This window comes from Martes martes (genome assembly GCF_963455335.1).
Source record: "Martes martes genome assembly, chromosome: 11".
In the NCBI taxonomy this organism is placed as follows: Eukaryota; Metazoa; Chordata; class Mammalia; order Carnivora; family Mustelidae; genus Martes; species Martes martes.
The window spans coordinates 21934169-21952810 of NC_137899.1; the positions used below are offsets into that span (position 1 = coordinate 21934169).

The following is an 18642-nucleotide window of genomic DNA, read 5'->3' on the forward strand; positions in this document are numbered from 1 at the left end:
AATAAGCAGAAAGTAGTATTTTAAAGCTAAAGCATACTAACCAGAGAAAGAATTTTTGCCAAGAAGAAAACTAAAGTCACTAAATATCATTATTACTAGATAGTAAATGATAATGTTTTCAATCTTGCTAAATGGTCAGAGGACATTGATAAAGATAATGAAGATATTAATTGTATAATGGGACAGAATATTTAAGGGAAGTCTGTATCAATTTTTTGTTTTGTTTTGTTTTAAATAGCATTTATTTTTTAAGTAGGTTCCATGCCTAACTTGGTGCTTGAACTCATGACCGTGAGATCAAGAGTTGTACACTCCACTAACAAGCCAGCCCCAGGTGCCCCAAGCTATATCAACTTTTTTTTTTCCCAAGATTTTATTTATTTTAGAGAGAAAGAGCACAAGCGTCAGTGGAGTTGGGGGCAGGAAGGGAGAGAATCTCAAGCAGACTGTGCCCTGAGTGCAAAGCCCAACAGAGAGCCCTGAGAGCATGACCTGACCCAAAACCGAGTCAGACTGTCAAATGACTGAGCCACCCAAGTGCCCTGTATCAACTTTTGAATTTGTAATTAATTTGGCAGAAGCACAGCCAGGGGACCCTGCAAATTTTGTACTCCGAAGTTAATGTAAAATGGCTAATGAAAATGAGATCAGATTTATCAAAAATGTAGAAAGGAACAAAAATTGCATTACTTTCCATAAGTGTACAGTCAGTATACAGTCCATTCAAAATTTCAAACCCGCAGTTTTCTAGCTTCAGAGCAGCCCCCTATTACCATCATAGGATCTCTCAAGGGAAAAACAAAACCACCCTTAGTTTATAGATTAAAGATGGAAAAATGACTTTTATCCACAGTTTTTAAAAGAGACAAATAACAGTCTAAAAATAGGCAAGTGATCTGAGCAGACATTTCTCTAAAGAACATAGACTAATGGCCAGTAAGCACACAAAAAGATGCTCAACATCACTAGGGAATCACTAATCATTAGGGAAAAGCAATTTAAAAAATTTATTTATTTGACAGACAGAGATCACAAGTAGTCAGAGAGGCAGGCTGAGACAGAGAGGGGAAGCGGCTCCCTGCTGAGCCGAGAGCCCGATGCGGAGCTTGATCCCAGGACCCTTAGAACAAGACCTGAGCCAAAAGCAGAGGCTTTAACCCACTGAGCCACCCAGGCACCCCAGGGAAAAGCAGTTTAAAACCACAGTGAGCTATCACTTCATATCCACTATAATAGCTAACATCACAAAGACAGATGATAGCAAGTGTTGGTGAGGATGTGGAGAGATGGGAACCCTCATGTTCTGCTGGTGGAAATGTAAACCGGTACAGCCATTTTGGATAACAGCCTGGCTAGTCCCCAGAAGGTTCAGTCATACGACTCAGCTGTTGCACTCCTAGGTGTATACTCAGGAAGTGAAGATGTGTGTTTACACAGAAATTTACACCAGTGTTTATAGCAGCCAAAAAAAATGGAAACAACCCAGATGTCCCATCAACTGATAAATGGATAAACAAAATGTGACGTATCCATACAATGGAATATTACTCAACAGTGAAAGAGAATGGAGTACAGACACCGGCTACAACGTGGATGGACCTTGAAAACATGCTAAGTGAAAGAAGCTAGTCACAAAAGGCAAGATATTGTAGGATTCGTTTATATGAAATATTCAGAATAGGCAAATATAGAGACAGAAAGCTGATTAGTGTGCCTACACTAAGGGGTAGCAGAGAGTGACTGCTGATGGATGTAGGATTTCATTTTGGGTGCTAAAAATGTTCCAGAATGATTGTGTAATATTACACAATTCTGTGATTATACCAAAAGCCATTGAATTGTGCGCTTAAATGGATGAATTATATAGGTATATGAATTATACCCCAGTAAAGCTGTTTTTATTTTTTTTTAAGCGAAATAAATCCTTGCATATATGGCCAAATTATTTTTGACAAGGGTAACAAGACCATTCAGTGGGGAGAGAACAGTCTTTTCAACAGATTATGTTGGGGAAGTTGGATATACACATTAAAAAAATGAATTTGGACCCTTAACACCATTACAAGTTGTCTCACACCATTCAGAAGAATTAACTCAAAATAGATCCAAGACCTGAACCACTACAATTATAAAATTAGGGGGAAACCTCATGACATTTGATTGCCAATTTCTCGGATCTAACAATAGGTTGGGTTCCATAAAATTAAAAATATCTGTGTAAAAAGGACACTATCAAAAGAATAAGAAAGCCCACAGAATGGGAGAAAATATTTGCAGATTATCTGTTGAGGGTTTAATGTCCAAAACATATAGAGTTCCTTACAACTCAACAGTAACAAAACAACTTGATTAAAAATTGACAAAGAACTTGAATAGACTGTTCATAAAGAAGAAATGCAAATGACTAACAAACTAATAATGAAAAGATTACTAATCAAGATTACCAATCATTAAGGAAATACAAATCAACACCACAATAAGATAATTTTTTATACCCATTAGACCATTATTTTAAAAAATAAAACAACTGTTGGTGAAGATGTGGAAAAATGGGAACCCTTGTGCATTGCTGATGGGAATATAAAATGGGCCAGCTGCTACAGAAAAATGATACAGTAATTCTTCACAACATCAAATGTAGAATCACCATATGATCCATAAATTCCATTTTTGAGTATCTACCCAGAAGAAGTGAACATGAACACTCAGCAAGTATTTACACACCCATGTTTGTTTGTTTTTTTAAGATTTTATTTATTTATTTGACAGAGATCACAAGTAGGCAGAGAGGCAGGTAGAGAGAGAGGAGGAAGCAGGCTCCCCGCTGAGCAGAGAGCCCGATGCGAGGCTCAATCCCAGGACTCTGGGATCATGACCTGACCTGAAGGCAGAGGCTTTAACCCACTGAGCCACCCAGGTGCCCCCACACCCATGTTTTTAAGAGCAGTATTCACAGCAGCCAAAAGGTGGAAGCAACCAAGTGTCCATTAACAGGTGAATGGATCCAAGACACATTACATCGATACAATGGAGAATCCTTCAGCTTCGACAGGAAAGAGACTCTGACACGTGCTACAACATGCATAGACCTTGAAGACTTTCATGCTAAATGAAATAAGCCAGGCACCAAAGGACAAAAACTGTAAATCCTCTTATCTGAGGTACCTTGAATAGTTAGATTCATACATAAAGTGAAGCAGTGGTTGCCAAGAGACGGGACTTATTCGATGTGTACAGAGTTTCAGTTGAGGAAGATGTGAAAGTTCTGGGGGCAGGTCGTCCTAACGGTTACAATGTGAATGCACTTAGTGCCGTACAACTGTACACTTTAAAAATGGCTAAAATTGGGGACGCAACGGAGGCAGGCCGGAGCCGCTGCCGTCGCCATGACCCGCGGTAACCAGCGCGAGCTCGCCCGCCAGAAGAATATGAAAAAGCAGAGCGACTCGGTTAAGGGAAAGCGCCGAGATGACGGGCTTTCTGCTGCCGCCCGCAAGCAGAGGGACTCGGAGATCATGCAGCAGAAGCAGAAAAAGGCAAACGAGAAGAAGGAGGAACCCAAGTAGCTTTGTGGCTTCGTGTCCAACCCTCTTGCCCTTCGCCTGTGTGCCTGGAGCCAGTCCCACCACGCTCGCGTTTTCTCCTGTAGTGCTCACAGGTCCCAGCACCGATGGCATTCCCTTTGCCCTGAGTCTGCAGCGGGTCCCTTTTGTGCTTCCTTCCCCTCAGGTAGCCTCTCTCCCCCTGGGCCATGCCTGGGGGTGAGGGGGTTACCCCTTCCCAGTGTTTTTTATTCCTGTGGGGCTCACCCCAAAGTATTAAAAGTAGCTTTGTAATTTCAAAAAAAAAAAAAAATAAAAATAAAAAAAAAAAATAAAAATGGCTAAAATTAAGAGTTTTATGTTACATGTTTTCTATGCAATTAAAAAAAAAGTTGGAAGAAGGAAAGGTAACGTAAGAAAAGTAGGAAACATCTTAACATGTAGAGGGCCAGATAGAATGGCCTCTTGTAAATGAAATCACATATTTCATATGGCACTAGGTAGTAAACTAGGTAGATGTGGCAGCATCTTAAGAAACTTGGTAATAGACCACGCGTTGGCAGACTTTTTCTGTGAAGGACCAAGTAGTAAATGTCTTGGGTTTGGTGGGCCAAGGAGTGTTCATAGCAGGTGCTCAGCTCTGCTGTTAAAACAGTGTGGAAGGAGTCACATCCAATGCGTCAGGGAGGAGCACAGGTGTTTTGCGAGAAACCTATTTACAAAATCAAGGGGCCAGCCAGGTCACAGGTTTTTGAACACAAACATCTTCTAGGCCACCTGACCGACCAGTGCCCCATCCCGAACTCATTCTCTGCTCTCTCTCGAGGTGTTGCGGATAGTCTAGCTAGTTCCATAATGTGTCATCCAGGAGAATATTGAAGGACTGATAGAGCATGGCTTCTTCCAAGACTGCTAGGATGGCCAGCAGTAGGAGTCTGTTATGTAATTAATCACATTAGTATATAAAAAAATCGATATGATCATATCATTGGATACCAAACAGCATTTTATACAGTTTAATATGCAAAAATATGCCATATAGGTTAACTTAAATATGAAAAATAAAAACCACAGTTAACTAAAGAAAACAAAAATTAGTAGAAGGGATTTCTGTATTCTTCTGGTGGGGAAAGCCTTTCTTCTTTTAAAGATTTAGTTTTAGAGAGAGGGAGAAAGTGAGTGGGCGGGGGCTGTGGAGGAGGAGGAGAGAATCTCAAGTACACTCCCCACTGAGCATGGAGCCTGTCTTGGGGCTCCCCATGGATCTCAACCCCATAATCATAAGATCATGAGATCATGACTTGAGCCAAAACCAAGATTTGGGCACTTAACTGACTGAGCCACCCAGGTGCCACTAGGGAAGGCCTTTATAAGCATGACTCCAACACCAGAAATCTTAACTGGAAGAATTCAGGTAAGATACCCAAAATAGAATATTCATATGGCAACATATAATGGAATAAAAGTTAAAGGAAAAATGGGATATGCTTACAGATTTATCAAAAACATCATGGGGGCACCTGATTGGCTCAGTCAGTGGAGCGTGTGACTCTTAATCTTGGGGTTGTGGGTTCTACCCCCACATTGAGTATAGAGGTTACTTAAAAATAAAATCTTTAACGGGGCCCCTGGGTGGCTTAGTCGATTAAGCGTCTGCCTTTGGGTCAGGTTATGATCCCAGAGTCCTGGGATCAAGTCCCACTTGGGGCTTGCTGCTCATTGGAGAATCTGCTCCTCCCTCTGCCCCTTCCCTTCCCTGTCCACCCCCCACCCACACACGCTCATTGTCTCTCACTTTCTGTTGCTGTCTCTCAAATAAAATCTTTATAAAAAAAATCTTTTTTTTAAGTTATGATAAATACTCTCTGAAGTGTTGATTTAGTGTTAGATAAAAGGTAACCTTTCTTACATACTATTTAAATTTTAAGAAGCATATATTATAATCACTAAAAATAAAGATATTTCCATTTTGGCAAGAATAATAAGGAAGGATAAAGTGTTATTTATTCTGTTTGTCTAGGCAAGAAGGTATTAACAAGGGGGAGAAATTTCTTGAGAAGTTTCAAATAAGTTTTAGTGCAGAAAGGCTTAACTTTGATTTATACAGATAATACCATGTATAACAGCTTGATGAGTTGGTAGTATTTATACTATTAGCATTTTAAAACCGTGAGGGTGATACTAAATGTTAATGAGTGAACATGCTCCTCATTTTGTTCTCTCCTTTTTAAGTTCTTTTGGCATTTACATTTGAAACCTTTATCATTATATTAGTTTTCCAGCTCACTTTTGCATTTAATAAAATATAGACAGTGAACATGATTTGTGACTGCACAGATTTTGACATATAAAATTCATCTTACTAAAAAATTAAGTAAAATAAATGATGTTTAATTTTAGAGCTATCCTGCAGAATTCCTGGACTGAAGTCATGGATTTAATATTGAAACCCCGTTCTGGAGGTAAGAATGAAATTCATGTTAATGAAAGAAATAGAATATTTTGTTAAGTATTCGTGGAATTGCTTTGAATAAAAAGTATGTGTGCATACTGGGGGTGGTTATTTCAGAATTTCCAAGATTGTTTTTATAGTAAAATAAAAGGATAGTTCATTTTTTCACAAATTCTGTGTGTGTGTATATATATGTGTGAGATTTATAACATATCCTGTTTTCAGCAGTTTAGCTCATCTCATTTATTCACTCATAAATGAATACATGGGTTTCCTTTTCCGTGTGCTCCGCTAATCTCTGAGCATTCAGGAATGCAGACACATTTCACTTGTGGTTAATTTTTAAGCGTAGTGTGATAGAATGTAAAAACTGGGCCAAAAAATGTTGAGGATTTTTAGTTTAAAGAGTTTGTCAAGAATTTCCCAAAAAGTACCTCAACATTCATACTGTATGAAAGAAAGATTTAAGTGCTACTGTACAAGGGCGCCTGGGTGGCTCAGTCAGTTAAGGGTCTGGCTCTTGATTTCAGCGCAGCTCTTGATCTCAGGGTCGTGAGTTTGAGCCCCACTTTGGGCTCCATGCTGGGTGTAGAGCCTCTTAAAAAAACAACAACAACAAACTGTACAAATTATCAAAACAGGTATGCCCTTTGGGTAATCGTTTCCAAATTAAAAGAAATAAAGTTGTCTAATTTTAAGGAGAGTGGCCTCTTAAATTTGCCCACCCAGTAGAGAAGTAGAAGGAAGAAAGGACTACCTGGGTTTTGTCTTGTGACTCAGCCGTTATCATGGAACGATAATGGTGTTTAAATCCTGGGGGGGCAGAAGGTGGACAGAGCCGGCTGGTTCAGTGCACTCTGCCTGTCCTGCTTTGTCACGTTCTGGTGGCTGTTCTCAGGTGAGCAGAAGCTGTTTAGAGTACCTGAAGCACAGAGAGCCCTTTCTAATTTTGTGTTCTCTCGGCAGCACATTAAGTTACGGAAACCTGCCTGTCAATAATTTATTTTAATCACAGCTTTTCTTCCCCCCAGCCGAAAAGGGCTACTTGGTTAAGTGCAGAGAAGAGTGGGCGAAGACCAAAGACCCAGCCGCTGCCCTCAGAAAACTTCCTGTCAAAAGGTGTGTGGAAGGGCAGCTGCTTCGAGGACTTTCAAAATATGGAATGAAGAATATAGTCTCTGCGTTTGGCATAGTGAGTCCTATTTGTGAAGTCAGGCGAGTGACTTGAGGTGGCTTAATGCTTTTTAAATTTTTTCTTTAAATATTTTACTAAATTTTGAGAGAGCAGAAGGTAAATAAGGATCCTTTGGTGATCTGAGTGGCAGGTGACCAGAGTGATCCTTGTTTGTGCCCTGAACGGTGATATGGGTGGAGGGTGGGTGCAGGAAATGTTGGCACTATTAACGTTGAGGGCATGAGAGCATTGAAGTGGAAGATATTATCCACAAGGAAATTTAAATTAACCATCTTGGTACTTCAGAAATTCACAGACCATGTTAGAGTTCATTTCTTGGTCATTCTACAGCATCAGCCCTGTGACCGACCTAAGTAAGAGGCTGCACGAGGAGTGGTCTAAATGATCACATTTTAGTTTGGTTTCTTCGTGGTGGTTCAGCAGTGGGTCCTGTCGTGGCACTCGTGGCCTGTGCTAGTAACCCAGAAGAGACCGAAGTTTAACTCTTCACCTTCAGTCTTACCCACTCTTCCCCAGAGAAACAAAACAGCATTTTTGCTGCATGAAATTAGTTGTCCGTTCAGTCCTTTAGGTTTTCTCCTTCCATGGAATTAATCAGGAAGGAAGCATGGTCTGCTCTGTAAGTGACGTGTCAATTTCTGCAGTCAGAGCGCTGTGTCTTTGAATCAGGGTATAGGGTCTCCCGGAGTTGCCTTAATTGCATGAATGCCTGACAGCTACTGAAGTCGGAGTGACTGAGCACCCGTAGGCACAGCGGCTCTGTCCCTCACACTGGTTGCTGTGTGTCACTCACTGTTTCTATCCATTCACCGTATGAGCTGCTTATCCTAGGGTCACCACTAAACAAATGAGATGTCTTGGAAAGTACAGTACTTCTAATACTCAGAATGTGTATTTTTTTTTTCCTTGCCCATTTTTTTCTTCCTTCCAGATACCAAGAAATAATCGCCTGATGTATATTCATAGCTATCAAAGCTATGTGTGGAATAACATGGTAAGCAAGAGAATAGAAGAGTACGGACTGAAGCCTGTTGCAGGGGACCTTGTTCTCAAAGGAGGTAAAAAGGCAGATATCTTCATTCCATCCAACTAGGTTTAGGTGTTTGACACTAGTGCTTAAAATGCAGCCTGGCCACTAAAGAGAGAGAGATGTCTGGTAAGGTTGAAATGGAAAGATGTTGTAAACTCAGATTGAACAGTTTGGACCTGTGTCTTTAATGAAAATATATATCCAGTTAGGGGCGCCTGGGTGGCTCAGTACTTTAAGTGTCTGCCTTTGGCTCAGGTCATGATCCTGCAGTCCTAGGATCGAGCCCTGCATTGGGCTCCCTGCTCAGTCTGCTTCTCCCTCTCCCTCTGCCTGCCACTCCCCCTGCTTGTGCTCTCTGTCTCTCTCTCTGTCAGAGGAATAATCTCCAATTTGAATAAGTACCTAACTCTCTCTGGCTCTCTCAGTCTTCATTTTCTCAGCTGGAATAAGATTTGGACTGTGTTGCCTTAAATCTTTTTCCAAATTGTAATCTGGGTCTTGCAAATACTCCTCTCTACTTCTGGACGTACCTCGGCCTCTCAGCTGTTGTCTGGCAGTTTCAAAGAGTTTCTTTAAGTCAACACTCAGCTGGAGCCCGCTTTACATATGGGCCATGATATAACAGACATTTAGTGCATACTCTGTGCCCGCAGCATTCATAAGACACACAGATGATACCCTCTGATGGCGAGCCCTCTCATCACGGGCCAGGCCTTGTGCTAAGCCCTTTGTCTGCTTTTTATGGTTTAAAGCTCATAGTATTCTGTGAAGTATTCTCTCTGTTCTTCAGACAAGGTTCACAGGGTTCCACGGCTGGTTAAAGAAAGAAAAAGCAGGGCGCCTGGGTGGCTCAGTGGGTTAAAGCCTCTGCCTTTGGCTTGGGTCATGATCTTAGGGTCCTGGGATCGAGCCCCGCATCAGGCTCTCTGCTCAGCGGGGAGCCTGCTTCCCCCCCCCACCCCCGCCTGCTTCTCTGCCTACCTGTGATCTCTGTCTGTCAAATAAATAAATAAAATCTTTAAAAAAAAAAAGAAAGAAAGAAAGAAAAAGAAAAGGCAGGGATTCAGAATCAAGGTCTGTTTCCACAGTCCACTTCCTTCTGGCATACCCATCTGTCCTTCTACTGTCTGCAGACATAGCCTGCTCATCTGCACGTATGCCCGATAGAGCCAGGTTTCTGTTGAGAAATGTTGATTATCCTAAATTAATCGTTTTTAACCTCTTTTAGTGTTGATTACATCCAGTGTATTTTGATGTCCATGTGCCATTACATTTCATTCTCTAAATGCAGGTGGATTTTTTTAAATTATTCTCTTAGCAAAATGTATCCATTGATGATAGCATTCTAGATGGTATTTTATAGTGTTGTTTATAAAGGAGCTGATCATTTAAAGCAAACATTCTAAAAAATTGAAGATGCAGCTGAAAAATGAATTTTTTTTTGGCTTCCCACTTGTTCTCAGTCCATGATTTGTATTTCTTGGGTAGAGCAGAAAAGACAAAAAGATCCCTAACTTCATTTCTTTAAGCTTTGTAGGCCACTCAGCCATGTCAGCTTGCCCTTCTGACTTCTTGGATGTGTATAGTTTTAGAAGCTCAGGCTCATGAAAATATTACCTATTTTCACAATTTTTCTTAATTTCCCTTTTTGTGAATTTGCAGCTACAGCCACCTACATCGATGAAGAAGATGTTAATAATTACTCCATCCATGATGTGGTAATGCCCTTGCCAGGTTTTGATGTTATCTACCCAAAGCATAAAAGTAAGTTCCCTGTTGGGGGATAACAGTTCAAACAAAGTTTGATGTATTTAAGCCATTGGCTGTGAAGAGTAGAGAGAGGAGGGAAAAATAATCAGTACTTGAAATAGAATTTTAGAACTTTGATTTCCATCAGACTTGAAAATGTTTCAATTTCAAGCATTTATAAATCATATTTACATATAAAGTCCCCCAGGAAGGGATGTATTCAGATAGATAATTTAATTTTTTTTATTTTTAAGAAGTCTCTACACCCGACATGGGGCTCAAACTTATAACCCCAAGATCAAGAATCCCTTGATCCACTGATTACACCAGCCAGGCGCCCCTGGATAATTAAATTGAGAAACAAAATGGTGGTGGTGGTGGCAGCGGTAATGGGGTGGTTTTAGTAGTGTTGATATTATTGTTCCTAGTGTTGCTGTTATGAGTGGCATCATTTAAATTTCTGATATCCACTAATTCTTATAAAGGATAGGAAAGCTTTGGAAAAAGTCATTGAGAAAGTGAACGGATAGTTGGACTTTACCTTCCTTCAGCCTTTTTTCTTTGATACCATGTAAGGAATACCTGCTTACTGTGTTTTAAAAGTCAATGAGCACAGAAGTTTATGGAGTGAAAAGTGAACATTCACTACCCTTATTTCCCATTCCCTATAGGCTGTTAGGAATTGCTTTCCTTATCTTCATGGATTAGGGTTGGGGGTTGTGGACTGGAACTTTCATTCTTCAGGGATTCAGAAATTGGAAAAAAGAAGGCAGCTCTGAGCATGGGACCAGCTTGGTGGATCTGACCCTGGAAGTTTACCCTTAGCCAGAACTGGTCTGTGGGAGGTTATTTCCTGTAAAAAAAAAAAAAAAAAAAAAAAAAAAAAAAAACCTTGGGGCGCCTGGGTGGCTCAGTGGGTTAAAGCGTCTGCCTTCAGCTCTGGTCATGATCTCAGGGTCCTGGGATTGAGCCCCGCATTGGGCTCTCTGCTCAGCAGGGAGCCTGCTTCCTCATCTCTCTCTCTCTGCCTGCCTCTCTGCCTACTTGTGATCTCTCTCTGTCAAATAAATAAATAAAATCTTAAAAAAAAAAAAAAAAGTCCTGATTTAAAAACAAACAAACAAAAAACCTTTTCTCTTGGAGCACCTGGGTGGCCCAGCTGATTAAGCATCTGACTCTTGATTGCAGCTCCGGTCTTGATCTCAGGGTCGTGAGTTCAGGCCCGATGTTGGGCTCTACACTGGAGCCTACTTGAACCAACAAACGAAAACCATCTTTTCTCTCAAGGGACCAGAATGGTTTCCCTGGTCAGTGTTCTGTTCCTTGAAATTGTACAAGTTAGAGAATGATTCAGTATTAATACCCTTCTTTGATAATGCAGATACTTAAAAAAGTTAGTCATCTGCCACTTCCATGTTGGTTGACATAGTCAAACTGCTGTGCTCCTAACACTTCCGAGGCTGACTTTGCTGAGGGGCAGGAACAGAGACAAGGAGGAGAGAAGGACTGGGGAGACGAGGGGGGGAGAGGGGAGTGGTCTGTCTAGCCTGACTGGCGCAGCGAGGCCCCGAGGACACACTGACCCTGGGAACTAGTGAGAAGGAAAGCACTTAAAAATGCTCAGACCTGGGGCACCTGGGTGGCTCAGTGGGTTAAAGCCTCTGCCTTCGGCTCAGGTCATGATCCCAGGGTCCTGGGATCGAGCCCCACATCGGGCTCTCTGCTCGGTGGGGAGCCTGCTTTCCCCCCCTCCCTCTCTGCCTGCCTCTCTGCCTACTTGTGATCTCTGTCTGTCAAAATAAATAAATAAAATTAAAAAAAAAATGCTCAGACCCACACATGCTCTCTTTCCAAGAAAGAAAAAGTGAGCCTTCTTTTCTTCTTTCTTGTACCTCTCAGGATCAGAATTATGGGCTAATGCCAGTTAAGACATAAATTCAGCACAGCCTTTGACCAGGCCCTTATGGAAAGCTTGTGGCCAGGACAGGGGCTCACAGACTGCGTGGGTGACAGGTCAGGCGCATGGGTGGGTAACACACGCGCACGCGGTGTCCATCTGTGCTCAGTGTAGGGATCGCTGTTGTCTCATAGGTGTGTTGTGAGGGAGTCTTTCCTTCACGCTGGTCTACCCAGCATTTTTTATGAATAACTTGAATCAAGAAACCTGTTTATCATGTTTGCAGGTTCTTTTGCCCAGAATGGTTAATACTAATTGTATGAAAAATAAGTTTTTTGAAAGAACTGCAGAAGGTATTGAATAGGGTTTAATGTAAATAGTATTTTTGTAAAGGCCTAGTTTGATAGGCGTCTACGTAAAGTATCTGGAGTTCTTATTAGCATCAGGCTGCTACTCTGAGGCCGATTAAGTGTTTTGTGGGGAGTACTGAAACGGCAGAGAAGGGACAGTTGAAGGAACGGGTTTGTGACCTAGAGAAGAAACGGCTTAAAGGGCCAGTACTCGTGAGTACGTGTGGAAGAGGGCAGTGAATCCGCCATGTCCCAAAGCAGTCAGCGGAAGTTCTAAGAAGACAGATTACAGCCTGGAATAAGGGACTTTCTAACAATTGTGTTTCTCACAAGGAAGTGGTGACCAGTAACTAGCCACATGAAGCAAGGCTGGATGACGGCCTCTCTCGGGTGTTCCCACATCAGGTGTGAGGCTGAGCCCAGATGGTTTTCCCAGGTCTCTTACATATATAATTTGTATCTGCCTTCTTCCAGAAAGAGTCTGGGGCCATGTGCATGGTCTCTTCCAGCTCTGAGCATGTATAAATTGTAGGTTAACAACTTCAGATGAAATGCTTTTGTAGTTAGCTTAAGAACCTATGCCCCAGATACTGTGGCTGCTCGCAAGAGGTAACTTACAAGTTGGTCCAAACTAAGCTGCAGACTCCTACTCGTGGGAGTAAGTCCCTAAATTTCTATTCCAGAGGACAGGCTGGATTATACTTTAGAGGGACTGGTTTTGTTAGGACGATCTAACTGAATGTACACGTTACTCTCTTCGTAATCTAACTGAAGGTAGCTTGCTGGCATGCTGCATTCCAACTAACTTTTTGTATTTTATAGTCAGTGAAGCCTACAGGGAAATGCTCACAGCAGACAATCTGGATATTGACAACATGAGACACAAAATTCGAGATTATTCCTTATCAGGGGCCTACCGAAAGATCATTATTCGTCCTCAGAATGTCAGTTGGTGAGTGATCGTCAGGAATGATACAGAACTGAATTATGTGAGACTGAAAGCTTTTGCATCTCCTGTATATTTTCCATCATTTTCAACCTGGTGTAGAAGTGCTACTTGCTATTATTACTATTATTATTGCTATTACTTGGGATTTTTCAAATCATCGGGAAACAAATGAGTGAAAGTGTTAAAGTTTACATTTTATTGACCTTGCTAAATTATTGAAGAAATGTGCAGAGAATAAACTTTTCCCTATTAATAAAAAATTGAGATTTGTTGGGGCACCTGGGTGGCTCAGTTAGTTAAGCATCCAGCTGGTTTTAGCTCAGGTCATGATCTCAGGGTGGTGACATTGAGCCTTGCGTCTGGCTCCAGAGTCTGCTTGAGGCTCCTCCTCCCCAAATAAAAAGAAAGAAATCTTTTAAACATTGAGATTTGCTTACAGAGCTATCCCTGAACTAGCTACCTTTATTCAGATTTAGCTGTGACTTCCAAAACTGATTTGTTTTTTTTAAATAACAGTTTAATAACATTTAATAACAGTTTCTAAAGAGAAAAATGTATATATGTATTAACTCATTTAAAATATTTCAGTACCTAATGGGAACTAAAGCTTTATTTGGTAATTTTTTAAATTGGATCTTGAGTTAGTTGTCCATTGCCAGGAAGTTCTCTTTCCTCTCTCCATCTCCTTCTCCCTTCCTGTCTTCCCTCCTCTTCCTTGGTTGTGGGGTAAGGTTGGCAGGGTTGGACTTGGTCCTCCCCACTCCAGAGAACAGTTCCTCGTGAGTAACCACAGTGTTAGTAGTGAAAACCACTCTGGAGAAAACATAAATGCCATTATTAATTCATTTTGCATCTGTGCAAAGTGAAGTTTACTACTTATTAGTTACATATAAAAAGAATTTCTGTCCCAAGGAAATATATTGTTTTTTTGTTTGTTTTTTTTTTACAGAAGCTGGCATCCTTTGTCACCTTACTGTATAGTGGTGTAAAGGCAATACTCATATGAAAGATCTGGTCCTATCCTGTTACCAAATAGTTCCACCCAGAATTATTTCCAGCAGGCCTATGTGTTTTTCTTTCTAACCAAATGGCAATGAGCAGCTTAATAACCATTTATGGCAGTGCACATTCACACTTCTCTTCCTTTTTGTGTTTTGAAGGGAAGTCGTTGCATACGATGATCCTAAAATCCCACTCTTCAACACAGATGTGGACAACCTGGAAGGAAAACCACCACCAGTGTTTGCTTCTGGTAAGTTTACTCAGCCGTCAGTTCTGTGTCAATTGTGAAATGTTTTCTCAATCCAAAACATAAAGAAAAAACTGTTGGGGGCACCTGGGTGGCTCAGTAGGTTAAGCATCTGCCTTTGGTTCAGGTCATGATCTCAGTGTCCTGGGTTGGAGCCCCACATCGGACTCCCTGCTCAGTGGGGAGCCTGCTTCTCCCTCTGCTTGCCCCTCCCCTTGCTTGTACTCACTCTTTCTCTCTCTCTCTCTCTCTGTCAAATAAATAAATAAAATCTTTAAAAAACAAAACAAAAAAAACCTCTTGGGGCGCCTGGGGTGGCTCAGTCAGTTAAGTGTCTGCCTTCGGCTCGGGTCATGATCCCAGGGGTCCAGGGATGGAACCCCACGTTGGTCTCCCTGCTCAGCTGGGAATCTCCTCCTCCCTCCGCCTGCTGCTAACCCTCCTCATGCTCTGTCTCTGTCTGTCTCTCTCAAATAAATGAATAAAGCCTTTGAAAAAGAAAATAAAACCCTCACAATCACCACCACCTTCGACCAGCTCAGTGACTTCTATTTTGTGTTTTGTCATCTTAGTTTCATGGTTATAGCTTAATAATTAAAACGGTAGATTTTGCTGAGAATGAAGGAACGTTACAGAAGGTTGTGGTGTTAGGTGATCGAATATTTCCTCCACCGCACCCCCCGCGTCCCCCCAAGTTAACACAGGTGAGTGAAAGTCCAGGAACGGAGTCTAACACATGAAATTTGCCTTGTCATCGTCAAAGTTTTGCCACCATTCCTTTGTCTGTTTCCACCCTATTGCTTTTGTGTCTCCTGCCCTTTGTATGAAGGTTCCAGGTAGAATCACCATAGGGATTCAGCTGGATCCCACACTCCCAGATCTCACTTGAATGTTTCATTCTCTGAGGCCCCACGGGAAGTAGCGCCTGAGGAAAGGAGTGCAGTGGTTTTCTTTCTGTACAGATGCTAGGACTCGCCCCAGTCTGTCTGCCGCTGCCTGCCTTTTCTGACTGTTCTGTTCTCTCTTGCCTGGCAGAAGGCAAATACAGAGCTCTGAAGATGGATTTTTCTCTCCCTCCCTCTACCTACGCTACCATGGCCATTCGCGAAGTGCTAAAAATGGATACCAGCATCAAGAACCAGACCCAGCTGAATACCACCTGGCTCCGCTGAGTCCTTTTCCCCCAGGTTTAGAAGACGCACATGAGTGTTCGCCGGCTCCCTGTTCCTTTTTCTCTTAGTACAGACCCATAGATGTACTTTAGATCTTTGTAGTTAAAGATTATTTGTATTTTTTCAGGTTTTTATTAGCTTAATTTGCAGTATTTGTACACATATACAAATCCTGAGGATCCTAATTCTAGCTCAGAGGATATAAATTGATCAGAATATATTTCAGGTGCTTAAATCATAGTAAAATGTCAGCTTTCCTGGCTTTATAATAATTTAAAAAGGACTTTGGTTTAAAGTTGCAGTTTTAGGTTTTTTGCTACATTCTTACTGGACAACATGAACTTTTAATGTATCCATGAATGGAGTACTCAGTGATGCATTTTAAGAGAAAAGGCAACAAATCTTGACTATGAATAAGTAGAACCCCCCCCCCCGCTATTACTGCAAGTACAGTACTCGCGCTTATTGAAATGATGATAAAACATCGCCAGGTCTATAGACGCACACGTGACTGTGTCATCATCTCACTCCTGCACCAGGTTGAGGCAAGTGCTGAGAGATCTTTCAGTTGCTATAGCTTTGTGTTTATTTTCTCATAGCCTTGCAGAAGGTTGGGATGATAGGGCTTTTTTTTCCCTCAAGGTGAACACACGCAGCTATTTTTATTAGTCAAGGTCTGATTTTTACTCTAGGTGCCTTTTATGTTCAGAACTCCTTCCACTGGACTGGTTATTTGCCCCAAAATAAGTGACAGCAGAGAAGAAAACTTTAAACCTTCACAAGGGCTCCTCCAATCAGCAGCATCGGCCTCTGTCACCTGCCGCATAGGTGTTTGCGTTTCTGGCATTGTGTGAAACTTGTCTCTGGCGTGAGAGGCTACACGGGCCTTGCACCGATTTTTATTTTCTACCATTTCTAGAACAAAATATAATAAATATTTTTTAAAACTCCTTTCTACTAGTTATATGTTAATCAAATAAATTTTCTAAAACCGAGCACGAATGAGAACCTTGGCCCAGACTGAGGGCAAGGAACGAAGTGAATGAGGGGTCCTCAGAGATGGTGTCCACACAAAGAGGTGTCCTGCGCGGATGTGAGATGTCACGAGGATACCCTAGTTGCTTGTCAGGCTCTACGGTGTTGGACCAGTTGGACTGGATTCAGGGTTATTCTTCCCATAGCACCCCTCATTTGCTTCCCAGTGTCATTTCTTGAGAGAGGAACGGAGAAGAGCTTCCCTACCAGGAACATCCCTCCATGGTGGTGTGGGTGACGTGTCCCGTGTCTGGCAGTGGAAGATTGAGAACTGGTTTTCAGCCCTCGTGTATTAGTGGCGTCCATCACACTGTAGAGGTGAAAAAGGATTAGAGATCTCATGGGAAAGAACCCTCTCAGCTGGCTAGTTTCTACAGAATCTTCTGGCCTACAAAAGCCCAATTCGTTAAATGTATATTGGACTGTTGGTGCTTTCCAGCACTAGCAAGTTACTTTCCTTCGTCAGACTGATGAGTGAAAAAGGGCTCACACAGGGGACCTAACTGCCTAATGCAGGTGTATCCAGTAGCTCTGCATTTATAAATTTTACATTACTGGGGGGAAAAAAGGCTAAACTTAGAAATGTGGTCTTCATCCAGGGAATACTTACAGCCCTGTGGCATGAGTTCGTTTGCCCGCTGCATTAGCCCCCTGCCAGCTTTTGCGTGTTTCCTCGTAAACACCACTGGGAAAGAGAGGATTCAAGGCTGAGTCTTAGCGCCGCCTTGAGACTCGGGGACTGCCCATCTAACCCCGGGATTTGCCGGCTTGGAATAAATCATTGCCTTAGCATCGACATCAGGACATTTTGTTGCTGTTAACAAAGGGGAGACATTTCTGTGAGCCTTGTCCTCCACGTACATATACCTTGTGTTCTCAGTTTTTGCCTAAAAGAAATAAAAGACCCTTATTTTTTATGATATGAACTCAACAGTTAACTAAGAAGCTAAATAATCACACGCATATTATCACCTGTTTCTGTTCATGGTTTCGTGTTTGCAGAGAGTAACCAGACAGCCTCTAATTACACTAATAAAAGAATACTTCCAACTTGAGTCCAGCCAAAAAATTAGCACCCACAGTAGCACACGTACTTAAAACTTGACCAGCTGTGCCACACAGTACAAACGAGCACAAGCTGCATTTGTACCAGGATGCTTTTTGTGGCCAATCTTGCACTAACAAAACAAAGATCTCTGTGTGTGTGTGTGTGTTAGTTCTAGTCTGTACTGATGTGTGTGTGTGTGGTATTCGGAGGCAGAAACAGTGCTGTGTCGCTGCCGCCCGTGAGATAGTGACGGCACAGCGGACGAGCTCCGAGCTGTGAGGGGCCGGGTTCTGCCGTCCGCAAGCTGAAGGGTGTGCCTGCAGAGCCAAGGATTACTGCACGGTGCTGTCTGATCAGGGAAATATGCTTTCCTTTTTTGTAGGGCCATATTCCTGTAGGCTAAGATATCTCAGTTTTGGATCATGAATTGAAAAATTGAAGGAAAAAGTATGGATGTTGCCTTATGGGGAAGGAAAGAGAGCAAGTGTGTATAGACATGCCCACACACCCCTACACATACATAGATATGCTAACTTTTACACGATTTTAAATAAGACCCCCTACTCTAAGTCAGGGCTTTCCAAACTTGAATGTGCGTGGGAACCCCCTGGCAGTCTTGTACACTGTGGGTGTACTTTGGGAACTGCGAGGGGAGTCGGAAATACTTTGCATTTCAAACTCCGGAGGGTCCTGTGTTGCTAGTCTGCACACCGCACTTGGGGAAGCAAGGCTACAGACCTGCAGTGGCCAGTGCAGCAAGCCACCAGCCACAGGTGGTTAATTTAATTTAACTAAAAAAAAATTTTAAGATGTTAGCATTTATTCGACAGAGAGATAGTGAGACCAAGAGCACAAGCAGGGGGAGTAGCAGGCGAAGGCGAGGGAGAAGCAGATGCCCCACCGAGCAAGGAGCCTGTCGCGGGTCTCAATGCCAGGACCCTGGGATCATGACCTGAGCTGAAGGCAGATGCTGA

At 42.2% G+C, this 18642-nt stretch overlaps 2 protein-coding genes across 3 annotated transcripts in view; both read left to right on the forward strand.

Moving 5' to 3' along the window:
• Positions 1-16545, forward strand: part of PUS7 (pseudouridine synthase 7) — a 57420-nt gene extending 40875 nt beyond the window's left edge. For both annotated transcript variants that reach the window (XM_080817917.1, XM_080817918.1), the window contains exons 10-16: positions 5943-6004; positions 7026-7186; positions 8121-8247; positions 9882-9983; positions 13038-13167; positions 14325-14416; positions 15449-16545. In XM_080817917.1, the coding sequence (XP_080674043.1) occupies positions 5943-6004; positions 7026-7186; positions 8121-8247; positions 9882-9983; positions 13038-13167; positions 14325-14416; positions 15449-15585 (811 nt within the window). In that variant the 3' untranslated portion in view covers positions 15586-16545. The remainder of the gene's footprint in view (positions 1-5942; positions 6005-7025; positions 7187-8120; positions 8248-9881; positions 9984-13037; positions 13168-14324; positions 14417-15448) is intronic.
• LOC308352014 (small EDRK-rich factor 2) lies at positions 3329-3836 on the forward strand. Its single transcript, XM_080818022.1, has one exon. The coding sequence runs from the start codon at positions 3387-3389 to the stop codon at positions 3564-3566; it is 180 nt and encodes a 59-aa protein (XP_080674148.1). The 5' UTR covers positions 3329-3386; the 3' UTR covers positions 3567-3836.
• Positions 16546-18642: the final 2097 nt, after the last annotated feature.

Excerpts from the sequence above, each read along its gene's own strand:
- LOC308352014 (XM_080818022.1), top strand. The coding sequence starts at position 3,387 with ATGACCCGCGGTAACCAGCGCGAGCTCGCCCGCCAGAAGAATATGAAA.